The sequence below is a fragment of the Suncus etruscus genome, chromosome 20 (genome assembly GCF_024139225.1).
Source record: "Suncus etruscus isolate mSunEtr1 chromosome 20, mSunEtr1.pri.cur, whole genome shotgun sequence".
NCBI lineage: Eukaryota > Metazoa > Chordata > Mammalia > Eulipotyphla > Soricidae > Suncus > Suncus etruscus.
In genome coordinates, this window is record NC_064867.1 from 7,781,010 (window position 1) to 7,799,707 (window position 18,698).

General features: G+C 47.2%; 1 protein-coding gene across 1 annotated transcript in view; it reads left to right on the top strand.

Moving 5' to 3' along the window:
• Positions 1-17,788, top strand: part of LOC125998128 (CCR4-NOT transcription complex subunit 10) — a 49,771-nt gene extending 31,983 nt beyond the window's left edge. The window contains exons 14-19 of the mRNA XM_049766400.1: positions 6,600-6,713; positions 8,524-8,654; positions 10,983-11,018; positions 11,162-11,289; positions 16,144-16,219; positions 17,526-17,788. Of these exons, the coding sequence (XP_049622357.1) occupies positions 6,600-6,713; positions 8,524-8,654; positions 10,983-11,018; positions 11,162-11,289; positions 16,144-16,219; positions 17,526-17,677 (637 nt within the window). The 3' untranslated portion in view covers positions 17,678-17,788. The remainder of the gene's footprint in view (positions 1-6,599; positions 6,714-8,523; positions 8,655-10,982; positions 11,019-11,161; positions 11,290-16,143; positions 16,220-17,525) is intronic.
• Positions 17,789-18,698: the final 910 nt, after the last annotated feature.

Sequence of the window (18,698 nt, forward strand, 5' to 3'; positions counted from 1 at the left end):
TGTTCCTCCGAGCCTGCCATGAGTGATTTCTGAGTGTAGAGCTCGGAAGAACCCCTGAGCGTAGCTGTATGTGACCCAAAAAACAGAAAAAAGGGCCCAGAGAGATAGCACAGCGCTGTTTGCCGATCCAGGACCAAAGGTGATTGGTTTGAATCCTGGTGTCCCATATGGTCCCCCGTGCCTGCCAGGAGCTATTTCTGAGTAGACAGCCAGGAGGAACCCCTGAGCAATGCCGGGTGTGGCCCAAAAACCAAAAAAAAAGAAAAGAAAGTCACATCAGGGAGATGACTGTAAAGGCGATTAGGAATATTTTGCAGGAAGGACAGCCAGATTTGATTCTCGGCACCACAGGCACTGCCAAAGTCCCTTGAACACCACACTGGCAGCTGCGCTGGGGCACTAGTATTGCTTGGGTGTCCACGACTCCCACAGTAAACGTCAGACTTTTTTGGTCCATTGATGATAGTGTTTAAGAACTTTTTTTGGTTTTGTATTGTTACTGATCCAGCAGTTCTCAGGGCTGAGGGGCTACTTCCAGCTCCATGCTGCGGAAGGTGGGGCATCTCTTGGTGCTGCTGGGGGACCACGCAGCATCAGGAATAGAACCTGCGTGCCATCCATGTACCCAGCGTTCAGAACTGTCTACTTCTTAAAAAAGCTAATTTGGTGCCTGAAGGAAGATAATTATTTCATTTTGTTTCCATGTTCTCAACTTTGTCTTATTCATTCCAAGGGCTTCTTTAGCATGTAGAGGAGAGAGCAGGGGGGCTTATGCAGTGGGGAGTAGCCTGTGTCTCCACCCTTCAGGGCTGCCTTCCAGTCTGATGAACTATCAGATTCCCTGAGTGGTAGTCAAGCAGATTAGACTCAGAAAGAATGAAGTTGGGGGCCCAGAGAGATAGCACAGCAGTGTTTGCCTTACAAGCAGCCGATCCAGAACCAAAGGTGGTTGGTTCGAATACCGGTGTCCCATATGGTCCCCCATGCCTGCCAGGAGCTATTTCTGAGCAGACAGCCAGGAGTAACCCTGAGGCATCGCTGGGTGTGATCCAAAAACCAAAAATAAATAAATAAATAAATTGCTAGGAGTAGGTTTTATTTGGTTTTGTTTTGTTTTAATTAATTATTTGGTGAGGAGGGGCTTGAGGACCGTATGGAAAGTCAGGTATCAAACCAGGTCAAGCACATGAAAGGCAAAGCAATCTCCCTGGTGCACTATCTCTCTGACATAGATTTTTTTTGGTTTTGTGTGTGTGTGTGTGTGTGTGTTTTGGTTTGGTTTGGTTTGGTTTGGTTTTTGGGCCACACCCTTTTGACGCTCAGGGATTACTCCTGGCTATGTGCTCAGAAATCGCCCCTGGCTTGGGGGGACCATATGGGATGCCGGGGGATCGAACCGCTGTCCATCCTACGCTAGCCCTTGCAAGGCAGACACCTTACCTCTAGCGCCACCTTCCAGGCCCTGTGTATGGTTTTTGGGTCACACCCGGCAGTGCTCAGGGGATATTCTTGGCTCCATGCTCAGAAATTGCTCCTGGCAGGGACCTTCTGTATGAAAGGCAATTGCCTTACCTCCATGCTATCTCTCTGGCCCCGGGGGGTTTGTTTTTGATTTATATTCGATTCCCAGTATCCCATTTGCTACCAGGAGCACTTCCAGCAGGTGTCACACCCTGTGGTGCTCAAGGGTCATTCTTCAGAATCACTCTTGGCATTGCTTTGGGGAACCATTTGGGATACTGGAGACTGAACCAGGATCTGCTGCATGCAAGGCAAGTGCCCTACTCACAACCCTCTAGCCTCACTAAGTAGAATTCTTAAAACCGTAATTAGGGGCCAGAGAGATAGCATGGAGGCAGAGTGTTTGCCTTGTATGCAGAAGGATGGTGGTTCAAATCCTAGCATCCCATATGTTCCTCCGAGCCTGCCATGAGTGATTTCTGAGTGTAGAGCCAGGAAGAACCCCTGAGCGTAGCCGTATGTGACCCAAAAACCAAAAAAAAAAGGGCCCGGAGAGATAGCACAGCGCCGTTTGCCATGCAAGCAGCCGATCCAGGACCAAAGGTGGTTGGTTCGAATCCCGGTGTCCCATATGGTCCCCCGTGCCTGCCAGGAGCTATTTCTGAGCAGACAGCCAGGAGGAACCCCTGAGCAATGCCAGGTGTGGCCCAAAAACCAAAAAAAAAGAAAAGAAAGTCACATCAGGGAGATGACTGTAAAGTCGATTAGGAATAATTTGCAGGAAGGACAGCCAGATTTGATTCTCGGCACCACAGGCACTGCCAAAGTGCCCTTGGACACCACACTGGCAGCTGCGCTGGGGCACTAGTATTGCTTGGGTGTCCACGACTCCCACAGTAAACGTCAGACTTTTTTGGTCTATTGATGATAGTGACTAAGAACTTTTTTTGGTTTTGTATTGTTACTGATCCAGCAGTTCTCAGGGCTGAGGGGCTACTTCCAGCTCCATGTTGGGGAAGGTGGGGCATCTCTTGGTGCTGCTGGGGGACCACGCAGCATCAGGAATGGAACCTGCGTGCCATCCATGTACCCAGCGTTCAGAACTGTCTACTTCTTAAAAAAGCTAATTTGGTGCCTGAAGGAAGATAATTATTTCATTTTGCTTCCATGTTCTCAACTTTGTCTTATTCATTCCAAGGGCTTCTTTAGCATGTAGAGGAGAGAGCAGGGGGGCTTATGCAGTGGGGAGTAGCCTGTGTCTCCACCCTTCAGGGCTGCCTTCCAGTCTGATGAACTATCAGATTCCCTGAGTGGTAGTCAAGCAGATTAGACTCAGAAAGAATGAAGTTGGGGGCCCAGAGAGATAGCACCGCAGTGTTTGCCTTACAAGCAGCCGATCCAGAACCTAAGGTGGTTGGTTCGAATCCCAGTGTCCCATATGGTCCCCCGTGCCTGCCAGGAGCAATTTCTGAGCAGACAGCCAGGAGTAACCGCTTAGCACCACCCGGTGTGGCCCAAAAACCAAAAAAAAGAATGGAGTTGGACAGCAGAAGGTGTCAACATTAGGTGGCGACTCATCAAAACGAAAGGAACTCTCCAGGGGCTTGAGTAGATAAGCTATGCCTGGTCTCAAGTATTCTAGGCTGCAGGAATTATGCAGTGTGTAGTGTTCATAGAGGAAAAGGATGGCATGGGAGACTGAGTTGGAATTGGTTGTAAGCCTCTCAAAGAAAAGAAACATAATCTTGTTTGCGTTTGAAGCAATTAAATTTGTTCAGGTGAGGTGGCGCTAGAGGTAAGGTGTCTGCCTTGCAAGTGCTAGCCAAGGAAGGACTGTGGTTCATCCCCAGGCGTCCCTTATGGTCTCCCCAAGCCAGGGGCGATTTCTGAGTGCTTAGCCAGGAGTAACCCCTGAGCATCAAACGGGTATGGCCCCCAAAAAATATACATATGTAAATAAATAAAATAAATTTGTTCAGTACCAGTGACTCTTGATCAGAATGCCAGCTCCAAAACCTTGCATTTGTATATTTCAGTGTGTTTAAAGTGAAGGAATATTTTCTGTTAGAAAAAAAATATTTTGTTTTATTTTTTTTTCAGTCACACCCTGCAGCGCTCGGGGTTACTCCTGACAACGCTCAGAAATCACTCCTGGCAGGCTTGGGGACCATATGGGATGCCAGGAATCGAACCACTGTCCCTCTGCATGCAAGACAAACACCCTACCTCCATGCTATCTCTCCGTCCCCAGAAAAATAATTTTGTTTTGTTATCGGGCCACACCCATTACTCCTGGCTCTGCACTCAGAAATTGCTCCTGGTTTGGGGACCATATGGGACATGGGGGGATTGATCCAAGATCCGTCCTAGGTCAGCCACATGCAAGACAAACAATGTGCCACAGCTCTGGCCCCTAGAAAAAAAATCTTTCAGGGCCAGAGAGAAAGCACAGCGGTAGGGCATTTGCCTTACAGGAACCTAACCCAGGACAGACGGTGGTTTGAATCTGGCATTCCATATTGTCCCCGTGCCTGCCAGGAGTGATTTCTGAGCGCAGAGCCAGAAGTAACCCCTGAGTGCCACCGGGTGTGACCCAAAAATAAAAAAAGAAAAGAGAAAAAAAAAAAACTCTTTCATTCTGGGGTTGGAGTAATAGTGCCCCAGATATGATACTTGTCTTGCATACAACTGGCTTAGATTTCTCCCTGCTGCCCCATATGATCCCTGAGCACTGCCAGGAGCGATTCCTGAATTCAGATCTAGGAGTAGCTCCTGAGTACAACTGGGTATAGCCCAGAATGAGAAAAAAAAAAAAAAAGAAAGAAAGAAAAAAAAAAGTAAAAATTTGACTGGTGTGATTTGTTAAGGTATTATTGAGTGGGGTGCTGGGGATCAAATCGTGGTGTCCTTGTGCAAGGTAAGCGCCCTACCCCAATAGCCCTGGTTTGGTTTTTGACCCATACCTGGTGGTGTCAGGGCTTACGTCTGGCTCTGAGGTTAGGAACCACTCCTTGTGAGATTTAGAGGCAATTTTTGTTGCTGGGGATTCAGTCTGGGTTGGCCATGCCTGACTCACTCTCATCTCAGGCCCCTGGCTTTTTGTTTGTTTTAGTTTTGGGGTCACACCCAGCAGTGCTAAGTGGTTACTCCTGGCTCTGCACTCAGAAATCACTCCTAGCAAGCTCGAGGACCATATGGGATCCTGGGAATCAAATCCAGGTTCATCCTGGGTTGGCTGCGTGCAAGGCAAACACCTTTCTGCTGTGCTCTCTCTCTGGCCCTTTGGCCTTTTTTTAAATATGGGTACTTTTTCCCTTGAACTTAAATGATCCTCACACACCTTATTGGTGTATATATGCATTGTAACTTGTAAACATTATTCAAAACCCTCTGTCTTCGGCCGGAGAGATAGCATGGAAGGAAGGCGTTTTCCTTTCATGCAGAAGGACGGTGGTTTGAATCCCGGCTTCTCTTATGGTCCCCTGAGCCTGCCAGGGGCTCTTTCTGAGCATAGAGCCAGGAATAATCCCTTGAGTTGGGCCATTTGCGGTGGGCCATTCAGACCTCCTTTCAAGTAAATAATGTTACTTGAAGATTGCTTTGTGAAGCACTTGTTTGACATTGAAGGATCTATTTAACAGCATCAATATTTAGCCAGTCTTTATGAATGAGCTGTTTGGGGTTTTGTGTGTGTGTGTGTGTGTGTGTGTGTGTGTGTGTGTGTGTGTGTGTGTTTAATCTTTATTTAAGCACCACGATTACAAGCATGATTGTAGATGGGTTTCGGTCATAAACAGAATACCCCGTTCACCAGTGCAACATTCCCCCCACCAATGCCCCCCTCCTTCCCCACCCCTGTGATCTGCTTGTAGAAAACGAAGGAGAAATTTAGGTTTCCAATAAAATATAGAACCAATGTTGTTATCAGGGTTTTTTTTAGTATTCACATGTATTTGTTTTGCTTTATTTTTTTTCTTCAGTATCATTTAGGAAAATTATGCCTATCTGAAAAAAATTCTTTGAGGTGTCCTTGCTCCTGTTGCTTAACATGCATAGACTTGTTAAGAGGTTCAGAGAACATTTTCTTTTTGTGGGGAGGGAGGCCAAACCAGCAGTGCTTGGGAGTTATTCCTGGCTCTGCTCTCAGAAATTGCTCCTGGCAGGCTCGAGGGACTATATGGGATGCCAGGGATTAAACCAGGTCAGCCACAAGCAAGGCAAATGCCCTACATTCACACTCCAGCCCCAGAGAACACTTTTTTTTCTTAGTAAAATATCAGCTGTCTGGAGGCTGGTGAGATAGTACAGCATGTGGGGTGCTTGCCTTGCACACAGCAGAGCTGGATTTAATCCCTGCATCACATATAGTCCCCTGAGCTCACTAGGAATGATTTCTGAGTACAGAGCCAGGAGTAAGCCCTGAGCACCTTTAGGTGTGCTCAGAAACAAAAACAAAAACGGAAGGTAAACCTACATTTTTTTTTGTTTTTGTTTTTGTTTTTGGGCCACACTTGGCGATGCTCAGGGGTTACTCCTGGCTGTCTGCTCAGAAATAGCTCCTGGGACACCAGGATTCCAACCAACCACCTTTAGTCCTGGATCAGCTGCTTGCAAGGCAAGCACCGCCATGCTATCTCTCCGGGCCCCTACATATCATTTTAATTTTTTTTGGTTATTTTGTTTTGGGACAACAGCAGAGTTCAATGGTTGCTCCCAACTATGGTACTCTGGGGTCTGTGTATTTCTGGAGGGCTGAACCAGCATGCAAAGCAGGCTCTCAGCTCACAGAGACATCTCTGGCCCCCATCATTTAACTCTTTCCATTAGTCTTAGGGATTTCTCTCTCTCTTCACCACTCTTAACTGTGGTCTTCCTTCTGTTTAACAATAGAACTATAGGGACCGAAGAGGTGGCGCTAGAGGTAAGGTGTCTGCCTTGCAAGCGCTAGCCCAAGGAAGGAAGGACCGCGGCTCGATCCCCCGGTGTTCCCTATGGTCCCCCCAAGCCAGGGGCGATTTCTGAGCACTTAGCCAGGAGTAACCCCTGAACATCAAATGGGTGTGGCACCCCAAAAAAAAAAACAATAGAACTATAAACTTAGTGACACAGGTGTTCAGCCCTTCTCCTTTGTGTTGCAGATGCTCAATCCTAGCGTGTAGTGCTTACGTGGCTCTGGCTTTGGGTGATAACCTTATGGCTTTGAATCACGCAGATAAACTTCTTCAGCAACCCAAGCTATCCGGATCTCTTAAGTAAGTATAACTTGCACTTGCCCTGGTTGGTGCTGTTGGAGTATATCTGCTTAATTTGTGATGCACATTGACATCTTTCTATTTCCCCAGTGAATGTTTTGTTTTGTTTTGTTTTGTCTTTGGGTCACATCGCCAGCAGTCAGGGGTTCCTCCTAGCTCTATGCTCAGAAATTGCTCCTGGCAGGCTCGGGGACCATATGGGATGCTGGGATTCGAACCATCATCCTTCTTCATGCAAGGCAAACACTCTACCTCCATGATATTTCTTCGCACCCTCCCCCAAAAGTGAAATTTTATATCTACAGAAAGCAATTGATTAAAACAGCAGATAGAGGAGCCAGAGAGATAGCATGGAGGTAAGGTGTTTGCTTTTCATGCAGAAGGTCGGTGGTTCAAACCCGGCTTCCCATATGGTCCCCTGTGCCTACCAGGAGTGATTTCTAAGCCTAGAGCCAGGAGTAACTGCTGAGCACTGCCAGGCGTGACACAAAAAAAAAAAAAAAAAAAAAACCAGCAGATAGAGTGTTCGTCTTGTATGTGGTTGACTCAGACCCCAGTAGCAACCCAAGTTCAACCCCCAAAATCCTATGGTCTGAGCCTACCAGGAGTGATTTCTTTATTTCTTTTTGTTTGTTTTCATTTTGGGGCACACCCGGTGAAATGAAGGGTTACTCCTGGCTATAGACTCACAAATTGCTCCTGGCTTGGGGGACCATATGGGATGCCTGGGGATTGAACCATGGTTAGTCCTGGGTCAGCCGCCTGCAAGGCAAACGCCCTACCACTGTGCTATCACTCCGGTCCCCCAGGAGTGATTTCTGAGCACAGAGCCAGGAGGAACCCCTGAGCACCACCGAGTATGGCCCAAGAACCAAAACCCCCATTTTATTTCATACACTCACACTAGCATCCTGTTCATGGAGATTAAATGTATGAAACTGAGTTGTGCTAGCTGAGTTGTGCTAGTTGTCCCAAGGTGGTAACAACTTGGATACTTAGGACTACCCAGTGCCTGCTTGTTTTCTGCCCAAGTCATATAACTGAAGTCTTCTTCTTAGATACCAGCTCCAAGAAAAGATAGCTCCTCAAAAAAACTCACAAATTATGGGGTGTTTGCCTTGCATCCCGGGGTAGGGCGTTTGCCTTGCATCCCAAAGGATGGTGGTTCGAATCCTTGCATTCCATATGGTCCCCCTCCCAGCCTGCCAGGAGCGATTTCTGAGCACAGAGCCAGGAGTAATCCCTGATTGCTGCCGGTGTGATCCAAAGACCAAAACCAAAAAAACAAAAAGACGGTCCCATATGGTCCCCTGTGCCTGCCAGGAGCTATTTCTGAGCAGACAGCCAAGAGTAACCCCTGAGCGCTGCCGGGTGTGACCCAAAAACCAAAAAAAAAAAAAAAAAAAAGAAAAGAAAAGAAAATTTGGTCAACATAATAAATCTGCATTGTGGAGTGCATTTTAAGTAGTCAATTAAGAAATTCTAGGGGCCAGAGAGATCAGGAGTAACCCCTGACTGCTGCCAGGTGTGACCCAAAAACAACAAAAAATGAAATTCCAAATGGGATCATAGTGATATTATATATTATAGAACTTGCTCTGCACTCAGACAACTCAGATTTAACCCCCAGCATTTCATATGGTCCCCTGAGCACTGCCCAAATGTGCAAAAACAAAAAACTAATCCAGCACTTATTGATGCATTAATAAATTTAGATCCTAATTTAAAGAATCAAATACATGATTTATTGTATTTTTGGTGTTGTTATGATGAGCTACTTTTCTTTCTTTTAAACTATGTTTCATTTTAGGTTTCTGGGCCATTTGTATGCTGCAGAAGCCCTCATCTCTCTGGACAGAATATCTGATGCCATTACTCACTTGAATCCAGAAAACGTCACTGATGTCTCCTTAGGGATCTCTTCCAATGATCAGGAACAAGGTTAATGAGGACACATTCGATCTGAACTAATCACCATTTCCACTGTTCTTCCTCCTGTAACTCAGGATGAATGAGATTTTAAGGGGGTCGTCTTCCTGTCCCTCCCTCTCTCCTTCCCTCTGTTTCTCTCCTCTTCTTTCTCTCAATGTTTTCCCTCCTCTCTCAATAATACCACATGATCCTCTCAGCAGCACTGGATGTAGCCCCCCTCTTCCTCTCCCACCAGAAGAAAAGTATATGTTACTTTTGGAAAGGAAGGATGCTTTAGGTCAGCGCTACCTTTCAGGCAATAATGACTTGGAAACAATTCTTGGTTAAGTAGAAGTAGTAGTTGATTATCTTGTGTTTGAAGTATCAGTTTTGATGGACTGATTCTAGGTTTTTTGTTTTTGTTTGTTTTGTGTTTCTCTTTTTGGGTGTTACGCTCACAGCTTTCCTCTTCAGTGTTTTTATGAGGTATTTTGTTTGTTTTGGGGACACAACCAGAGTTAACTGGCTCTACAGTTATGAATCACTACCAGCAGGATGAGGGGAGCCATGTGGGATGCTGGAGATCAAACCCAGGTTGATGCATGTAAGGCAAATGCCCTATTCACTGTCATATCCAGCTCTACTCTTTGGTGTTTTGCTTTGCTTGATAGTCTTGTCTTTTCTTTTGTTTTGTTTTTGTTCGGGGCCATATCCAGCATGCTCAGGGGTTAGTCCTGGCAGGCTCAGGGGACCATGTAGCATGAGAAGGATTGAGTCAAGGTTGGCCGCATGCAAGGCAAACACGTTATCCTTGTACTATCAGCCCCATGCTTGCTAGTCTAGCCTTTCTCGGTCCCATTTCCTTTGTGGCTGTTGTTAGTTACCGTTACGGGGCTCCCACACGTGTCCAAGTTCACATATCAGATCACAGGACTGACATGCTCAGCCATGGGCTTCATTTGGGCTCACTGAGTGCCTGTCCTGGTTGGAGTATCCAGGGAGGACACCGCCAAGCTTGCACTGCTGCTCCCCGAACCCACCTGGCTGCAGTGTTGCCCTAGAGCTCACAGACCACGGAGCTCTCAGCACCCGACTCACCACTAAGGGCAGCGGCACTCAGGCTTTGGCCCTACACTTGCCCAGGCAGGTACTCAAATCCCTGACCTTTTGCACTGGACGCTGTGGGTGATTTTGCAGTTGAAGGGTGGTTTTTTGTTTTTTGGGTTTTTGGTTTTTTTTTTTTTTCTGTTTTTGGGCCACACCCGGCAGCGCTCAGGGGTTACTCTTGGCTGTCTGCTCAGAAATAGCTCCTGGCAGGCACAGGGGACCATATGGGACACCGGGATTCGAACCAATCACCTTTGGTCCTGGATCGGCTGCTTGCAAGGCAAATGCCGCTGTGCTATCTCTCCGGGCCCTGAAGGGTGTTTTTTTAATTTTACACTAAAATTTATTTTAAAATAATGATAAAGCGGCCAGAGCACTCGTGCAGCTATAGAGCACATGTCTTCATGTTGCTAACCTGGTTCAAGCGTCAGTACCTCATATGGTCCCCCTGAACCTCACCAGGAGTGATCATCCCCAAGCAGAGTCAGGAGTAAACCCTGAACACTGCCAGCTGTGGTCACAAGCTAAACAAACAAAGAAAACACAAATAAATCAATGGCTAATGGCTGGATGCAGCTGAGCAAAGCACTTGCCATCCATGTGTGGACCCTGGATTGGCTCCACAGAGTAATTTAGTAGTCTTGACTCAATTATTGAGGAAGTAAGACTGGCATACATTTGATTCTTTGCTACTTGCTGGGTAGTTATGGGCTTTGGGATGGCTTCTTGGTGTCTTTTTCTAGTAGAGTCCCTACATATGAAAAGTAGTACCTAGTGCTGTGATAGTGGACTTCCATTCCCAATAGGGCATTTGTGTTTTAGAAAATAGACTTTGGGGGACCGGAACAGTGGTGCAAGTGGTAAGGCATTTGCCTTGTGTGCTCTAGCCTAGGACGGACCACAGTTTGATCCCCCGGCGTCCCATATGGTCCCCCAAGCCAGGAGTGATTTCTGAGCGTATAGCCAAGAATAACCCTTGATCATCACCAGGTGTGGCCCAAAAACAAAAACCAAAAACTAGCTAAAAAGAAAAGAGTCTTTGAGGGCCAGAGAGATAGCGCAGCAGGTAGGGTTCTTGCCTGGCTTACACTGAATTTAACCACTGAGACCCCCTATGGACCACCAGGAGTGATCCCTAAACACACAGCCAGGAGGAAGCCCTGAGGTCCCTGTAGGACTTACCCAATAAAGGGAGAAAGAAAATAGGCTTTGCTGTTCTGCCTCCTCAGATATATTTTCTTGTCTTTGTAGGCTCAGAAAAAGGGGACAGTGAAGCAATGGAATCCTGTGAGTAAGAAGTTTTGTGACTACTTAGATAGCTTTGCCTATATCCCAGGTGAAGGCTGGGACTGCTGTCTCCTTCTGCTGTCTCTTTCTGCTGAAGAACGCTTGGCCTTTCCCTTCACTCATGTCCACATTGTTTCTCTCAGCTGGAAAAAGGGCCCCCCAGTGCTACCCCAGTTCTGTTAACTCTGCGAGGACGGTGATGTTATTTAACCTTGGCAGTGCTTACTGCTTGAGAAGCGAGTATGACAAAGCACGCAAGTGTCTTCACCAGGTGAGTTCAGATGGGAGAATCAGAACAGATCATCTTACCAGAGGGCCAGCAGAGATTTCAAAGAATTGGAGCATTAATGTTTTCTTTTGTTTGTTTGTTTGTTTTGGGGCCACACCTGGCAGTGCTCAGGGGTTCCTCTTGGCTGTCTGCTCAGAAATAGCTCCTGGCAGGCACGGGGGACCATATGGGACACCGGGATTCGAACCAACCACCTTTGGTCCTGTGCTATCTCTCCGGGCCCGCATTAATGTTTTCAATGTGGAAAACCCAAATTTGATTCCTGGTACCACATAGCTCCCCACGCACTGCCAGGAATATTCACAAAGCAGAACTGGAAATAGTCCTCAGACACCATTAAATGTACTCACCTTAAAAAAAAAAAAAGAGGGGGGGGGGAGAGAGGGGCGGAGAGAGAAAAAGAGAGAGAGAAAGAAAGAGAGAGAGAGAGAGAGAGAGAGAGAGAGAAAGAAAGAAAGAAAGAAAGAAAGAAAGAAAGAAAGAAAGAAAGAAAGAAAGAAAGAAAGAAAGAAAGAAAGAAAGAAAGAAAGAAAGAAAGAAAGAAAGAAAGGAGAGAGAGAGAAAGGAAGGAAGGAAGGAAGGAAGGAAGGAAGGAAGGAAGGAAGGAAGGAAGGAAGGAAGGAAGGAAGGAAAGAAAAAGAGAGAGAGAAAGAAAGAAGAAAGAAAGAAAGAAAGAAAGAAAGAAAGAAAGAAAGAAAGAAAGAAAGGAAAGAGAGAGAGAAAGAAAGAAAGAAAGAAAGAAAGAAAGAGAGAGAGAGAAAGAAAGAAAGAAAGAAAGAAAGAAAGAAAGAAAGAAAGAAAGAAAGAAAGAAAGAAAGAAAGAAAGAAAGAAAGAAAGAAAGAAAGAAAGAAAGAAAGAAAGAAAGAAAGAAAGAAAAGAAAGGAAGAAAGAAGAAAAGAAAAGAAAACAGTGTTTAGAATTGATGGTTTTAGGGCTGAAGCAGGTAGGGAATTGCACACAGCTGACCCAGGTCTGATCCACAGCATCCTATGTGGTCCCCTGAGCACCGTAGGAGTGATTTCTGAGTGCACGGCCAGGAGTAATTCCTAAGTGTCTCTGGGTGTGACTGCCACCAAAATATTACGGTTTGGGTCATTTGGTGTGGGTTTTGGTGGGAGGGGGTGATGGTGCTCAAGGTATAATCTTGGCTTAGCTCTCAGGGATCACTCCTGGAAGTGCTTTTGGAAACTATATGAGGTACAGTGGATCAAATCAGGGTGTCTCAGGCAAAACAAGCACCCTACGTACTATACTATCGCTGGCCCCAGTTATTTGGGTTTTTGGCTTGAGGTTTCTGATTAGAATGTTAAAAAGGGGAATATTTGCAAGCTTAAAGATTATTCTTGGGCCAGAGAGATAGCATGGAAGTAGGGTATTTGCCTTGCATGCAGGAGGATGGTGGTTCGAATCCCGGCATCCCATATGGTCCCCCAAGCCTGCCAGGAGCGATTTCTGAGCGTGAAGCCAGGAGTAACCCCTGAGCGCTGCCGGGTGGGGGGGAGGGAGAGAGAGAGAAGATTGATTTTCTTTGGGTCCCCTGCCTATTCCTGAAGAGTCATGGTCCAGTGAGGACCCATTGCTGCAGGGGCCCGGCCGCTACCACTAACAACCCTAAAGAGGTTTGCAGAAAGGAAGGGCCAATTCCGTGAGGAGAACAATGTCAGAATGTTAGTATTTATGTGACTGTTAGCTTCCTTGCTTCACCGTGATAAAGTGAGAATGCTACAGCCCTCACTCACCCTTTGAGTCTTCTGGTTAGGAGATAGCTTCCATCTAAGCAGGGGTCTTCAAACTACGGCCCGCGGGCCACATATTGTATTTATTCCCATTTTGTTTCTTCACTTCTAAATAAGATGTATGCAGTGTGCATAGAAATTTGTTCATAATTTTTGTTTTTACTATAATCTGGCCCTCCAACAGTCTGAAGGACAGTGAACTGGCCCCCTGTTTAAAAAGTTTGAGGACCCCTGATCTAAGGGATTTAAAGGGCAGACACAAGTTATACAGAACACTAGTGGGCAAGGGCTGGAGCGATAACACAGTGGATAGGACTTTTGTCTTCTATGATGTTAACCCAGGTTCCATCCCCGACATCACATATTGTCCCTTGAGCCCCTACCAGAAGTAATTCCTGAGAGCACAGCAAGGAGTAAGTGCTAGGCACCACAGGCTATGACCCTAACACACACCATCACCTTCACTATCACCACTACCATCCAAAAAAGAACTAGAGAGGGGCCAGAGCAATGCCACAGAGTATAGGGCATTTGCCTTGCACGCGGCTGACCCGAGACTAACCCGGCTTTAGTTCCCGGCATCCTCTATGGTCCCCGAGCCTGACACATTCATTGTGATAACTGGAATCAGACCTAACATGACCGAACAGTTGCTTCAGGAAATTTTCTTCCTATGAAGGCAAACTTGATGACTTCCACTGTGGAAAATAACATTGGTATTTTGACATCTTTTCGACCTCTAGTCAACATTTCTGATCTGTATTTGATGTTACTTGGTTTGGTTTGGTTTTTTGTTATTTGGCCACACCCAGTGTTGCTCAGGGGCTGCTCCTGGCTTGGGGGACCATATGGGACGCCAGAGATCGATCCGAGGTCCATCTTAGGCTAGCACACGCAGGCCTTTTCACTTGCACCACCACTCTGGCCCCTTGGTTTGGGTTTTTATTTGTTTTGTTTATGGGGCTACACCTGGTGACGCTCAGGCATTACTTCTGGCTATGCACTCAGAGGTTGCTCCTGGCTTGGGGGACCGTATGGGATGCTGGGAATCGAACCGAGGTCCTTCCTGGGTCAGCCATGTGCAAGGCAAACGCCCTGCCGCTGTGTTATCGCTCCGGCCCCATTTGATGTTATTTGGGAGTTAGTGCGTGATTAGACAAGAGCCATACTGTTGTTGGAGAACATGTGTACAAAACAGCCTGCCAGAAGACCCGTGTGCCTCAGCAATGGTGGTGGACGGGACTTGGGTTATACAGTTGCACTCTGGACCTGCCAGCTGAGGTTCTAGTGCAGCAGGTGGTCATGGCAGCTGCCGCGCTGGGGCAGACAGATGGGGTCAGGCCTGGTTTGGAGTCTGAGGAGGTTTTGTTTGGGTCTCTTGGTTTTTAGGTTAATCCCATAGCTGGACCTTTGTTAATTGGGAGGCCCCCTGACTGGGAGGCCAGAAAACAATGATGGAAAGGGCTCTGAATAGCTGCTTCTGAGGTTGCCTGTCTGCCACTAAGCTCTCTGAACAGCCAGTCAACGAAATATTGTGAAATCTTCTACAGTGACCACTCCACATTCTTTTGTTTTAGAAAAGAATGATACAGGGGCCGAAAAACAGATTTTTTAATATCCACAAAATGAAGTCTAGATGGTCTCGCCTCTATCAAACTAGGCCTGGAAGTATAAAATCCCACTTTCTGAGAACCAGAGGTAGTACTCTGAGTAAAGCACTTGCCTTGCGGGCCCGGAGAGATAGCACAGCGGTGTTTGCCTTGCAAGCAGCCGATCCAGGATCTAAGGTGGTTGGTTCGAATCCTGGTGTCCCATATGGTCACATATGGTCACACACCTGTGCCTGCCAGGAGCTATTTCTGAGCAGACAGCCAGGAGTAACCCCTGAGTGCTGCCGAGTGTGGCCCAAAACCAAAAAAAAAAAAAAAAAAAGCACTTGCCTTCCACATGGCCAACTTGGGCTTGATTCCCAGTTTTAGATAAGATCTTCCAAGCCGGGGCCGGAGAGACAGCATGGAGGTAAGGCGTTTGCCTTTCATGCAGGAGGTCATCGGTTCGAATCCCGGCGTCCCATATGGTCCCCTGTGCCTGCCAGGAGCAATTTCTGAGCCTGGAGCCAGGAATAACCCCTGAGCACTGCCGGGTGTGACCCAAAAACCACAAAAAAAAAAAAAAAAAAAAAAAAGATCTTCCAAGCCCCACCAGGAATGATCCCTGAGTACGGAGCTGGGTGTGGCAATGAGATGAAGATGAAGGGATGAAGAAAAGCTTCCTAGAAGCATAAGCACTTAAAGCTAGACGGATCCTAGAGACAGTGGTGAGGAAGAGGTATTATGTGACTACTATATAGTCTTACATGCATGAGATCATAAAGAGGCAGAAGTAACTCGATTGAATTCAGTCAAGGCAGCTAACCTGAGAATTGTTTGCCAAGTGGAATTGTTAAGGGTCGAGAACAAGGCTGCACAGGCCACATGCTGCCAGATGCAGCTTGTCTTGTAGTGGCTCCAGAGAGTTGAATAGGAAGAGCTTGAAAAGGTTTAGGGCAGAGACCACAGTGATAGCTCACCAGGTAAGGCACAACCAACCTGTTTTCAATCCTGTATGGTCCCCCAGCCTGCCAGGAGCGATTTCTGAGCGCAGAGCCAGGAACATGCCCTGAGCACCACTGCTGGGTGTGGCCCCCCAAAAAAGAGTTGGGGGCCAGAGAGACAGCAGAGTGGTTTTTCTTTGCACGCAGCCCACTTGGCACTATTACCGCCAGGAGTGATCCCTGAGTGCAGAGCCAGGAGCAAACAAAAGTTTGTCATTGACTGGTGTTTTTATTTCTGTTGTTTTGGGGCCACCGGCGGCGCTCAGGGGTTACTCCTAGCTCTGAGCTCAGAAATCACTCCTGGCAGGCATGGGGGACCAGATGGGATGCCGGGATTCGAACCAACATCAGTCCTGGATCAGCCGCTCGTAGGGCGAATGTCCTACTGCGTGCTCTCTCTCCGCCCTCATGGCTGGTGTTATTTCTTATTATTTTCACTTCTTTTTGCATTGCTTGCAATTGTTTTGAGTTTGGATTTTCATGTGTGTTTTTTGTTTTGAGCAAAGGCGGCTTCCATGATCCACCCTAAAGAAGTGCCTCCCGAAGCCATCTTATTGGCAGTCTACCTGGAGCTGCAGAATGGTGAGTTGAGCCCCTTTTGGAGTTTTGATGTTTGCTTGTTTCCTCTGAAATCAAAACTTCATGGATGGGGCCGAAGCAGTGGTGCAAGCAGTAAGGCATCTGCCTTGCCCGCGCTAGCCTAGGATGGACCGAGGTTCGATCCCCTGGCATTCCATAGGGACCCCTGAGCATCATCAGGTGTGGCCCAAAAGCCAAAAACAAAACAAAACAGAAACTTCAGGGATGGGGTCCTGAGATAGCACAGCAATAGGACGTTTGTTTGCCTTGCATACTGCCAATCCAGGACAAATGGTAATTCAAATCTCTGCAATCCTATATGGTTCCCTGAGCCTGCCAGGAGCGATTTCAGAGTGAAGAGCTAGGAGTAACACCTGAGCTTGACCTGAGTGTGACCCAAAAACAAAAAACAAACCAACAAACCTTCAGGGATGGAGGGGTGTAGCTCATTGCTAGAGACTTGCTTTGCATGTAGGAGGCTCGGAATTGGATTCCTGACTGGGAAGAAAGGAGGCCATCTTTTAAAAATCCTTCAAGTTCTTCTTTTTTGTTTTTGTTTTTGGCCACACCCAGCGATGCTCAGGGGTTCCTCCTGGCTGTCTGCTCAGAAATAGCTCCTGGCAGGCATGGGGGACCATATGGGACACCGTTTGGTCCTGGATCGGCTGCTTGCAAGGCAAATGACGCAGTGCTATCTCTCCGGGCCCCCTTCAAGTTCTTTTAAGCCAGTGGTCGGCAACCTGCGACTCTCGAGCCACGTGTGGCTCTTTACACTTTTAATTTGGCTCTTCTGTGTGCCGGGAGGCCACTCCAGGAGCCAGGACTCTGCTTCTAGCCTTTGTCATTGCACGCCCTGTGTGGCTCTCAAAATAAATTTCAGTCGTGGTTTTGGCGAGATTTGGCTTAGTTGAACAGAAAGGCTGCCGACCACTGTTCTAAGCCAAAAATGTAGGACCAGAGAGATGGTTCAACAGTCTCGGGGCCCACTCCCAGGGTGGTGCTCAGAGTTCCTGTTGCTGAGCTGGGCAGTATGTGGGACGAGAGGGGATAGTGGAATGCAGCGTCTAGCACTCTCTCTGCTTCTTTGAGGCTTTGTTCTGTCTCTGGGAATCCCCTTTGCCCACATCATACCCTCTTAAGTCCGCCACAACCTTCCTGCTCTTTATCTGAAACTATCCAGTGGTCCCAGGACACATGCAGCTCTCCCCAAGCCCAGAACAGGACCCTTGTCCCTGCCCTGCAGAGTCGCAAGTTGGCTGTGTGTAGTGCTGTTGCCATCAGCCTTTTCTAACTGGAAGTGTTTTTACAGGTAACACCCAGCTGGCCTTGCAGATCATCAAAAGGAATCAGCTGCTGCCTGCAGTGAAAACACTCTCTGAAATGAGAAAGAAGCCAGTGTTCCAGCCCGTGCACCCGATCCAGCCCATCCAAATACCAGCTTTCCCTGTTCAGAGAAAGTGATCGTTTCAATTTTGCTCTTAGAAAACTGTTAGCTGAGACCCAGGGGAGTAGTCACAGGCCTTCTAGATGCATCACTGCAAAATGAATAAAAGACAGGTGATGATGGTGCAAGTTTCGAAGGCACAATTTCTAATCAATTGTAACCCCTGATTTCCTTTTTTTTTTTTTTTTTTTTTTTGGCCAGAAGCTTAATCTTTACTATTAATTTTGAGCCATTATGTGATGTATCTGTGTCATCGGCAATTAAAACATGGTCATATCAGAACATTCTTAGTCCGGCTTTCTTGGGTTTTTTTGTTTGTTGGTTTGGATTTTGGACCACACCCAACACACTCAGGGTTTACTCCTGGCTCCGCACTAAGATATCACTCCTGGCAGACCTGGGGACCCTATGGGATGCTGGGTATTGAACCCGAGTCTGCCATAGGCAAGGAAAATGCCCTGCCTGCTTTGCTATCACTCTGGCCCCCAGCCTTCTTTTCATAATTAAATATTTTTGTTTTGTGTTTTGTTTTTGGGCCACACTCAGTAGCGCTCAGGGGTGTTACTCCTGGCTCTGCGCTCAGAAATGAGCAGCAGTCAGGGGCTACTCCTGCCTCAGAGCTCTGGGAACCATCTGGTACCTGTGTCTCCAGCAGACAGACACAGCTTCCCCTCAGCCATTGAACTCTCCAGCCCCTTGACAGGCTACATTTGTTAGGTTTTTTTTGTTGTTTCTTTTTACTATTTGGGGTTTTTTTATAGGCTTTGGAGTCATTGTGATGGTGTTCGGGGTCGTGGCCTGAGTTCTGGCTTTCTCCTGTTTGTGTCAAGAATGGAACATGGGCTTTCTATTGTAAAACATGCACTTAAGGGCTGGAAAGATAGCACAGTGGTGTTTGCCTTGCAAGCAGCTGACCCAGGATCTAAGGTGTTTGGTTCTTTTTTTTTTTGGGGGGGGGGTCACACCCGGCAGTGCTCAGGGGATATTCCTGGCAACCATGCTCAGAAATCGCTCCTGGCAGGCACGGGGGACCATATG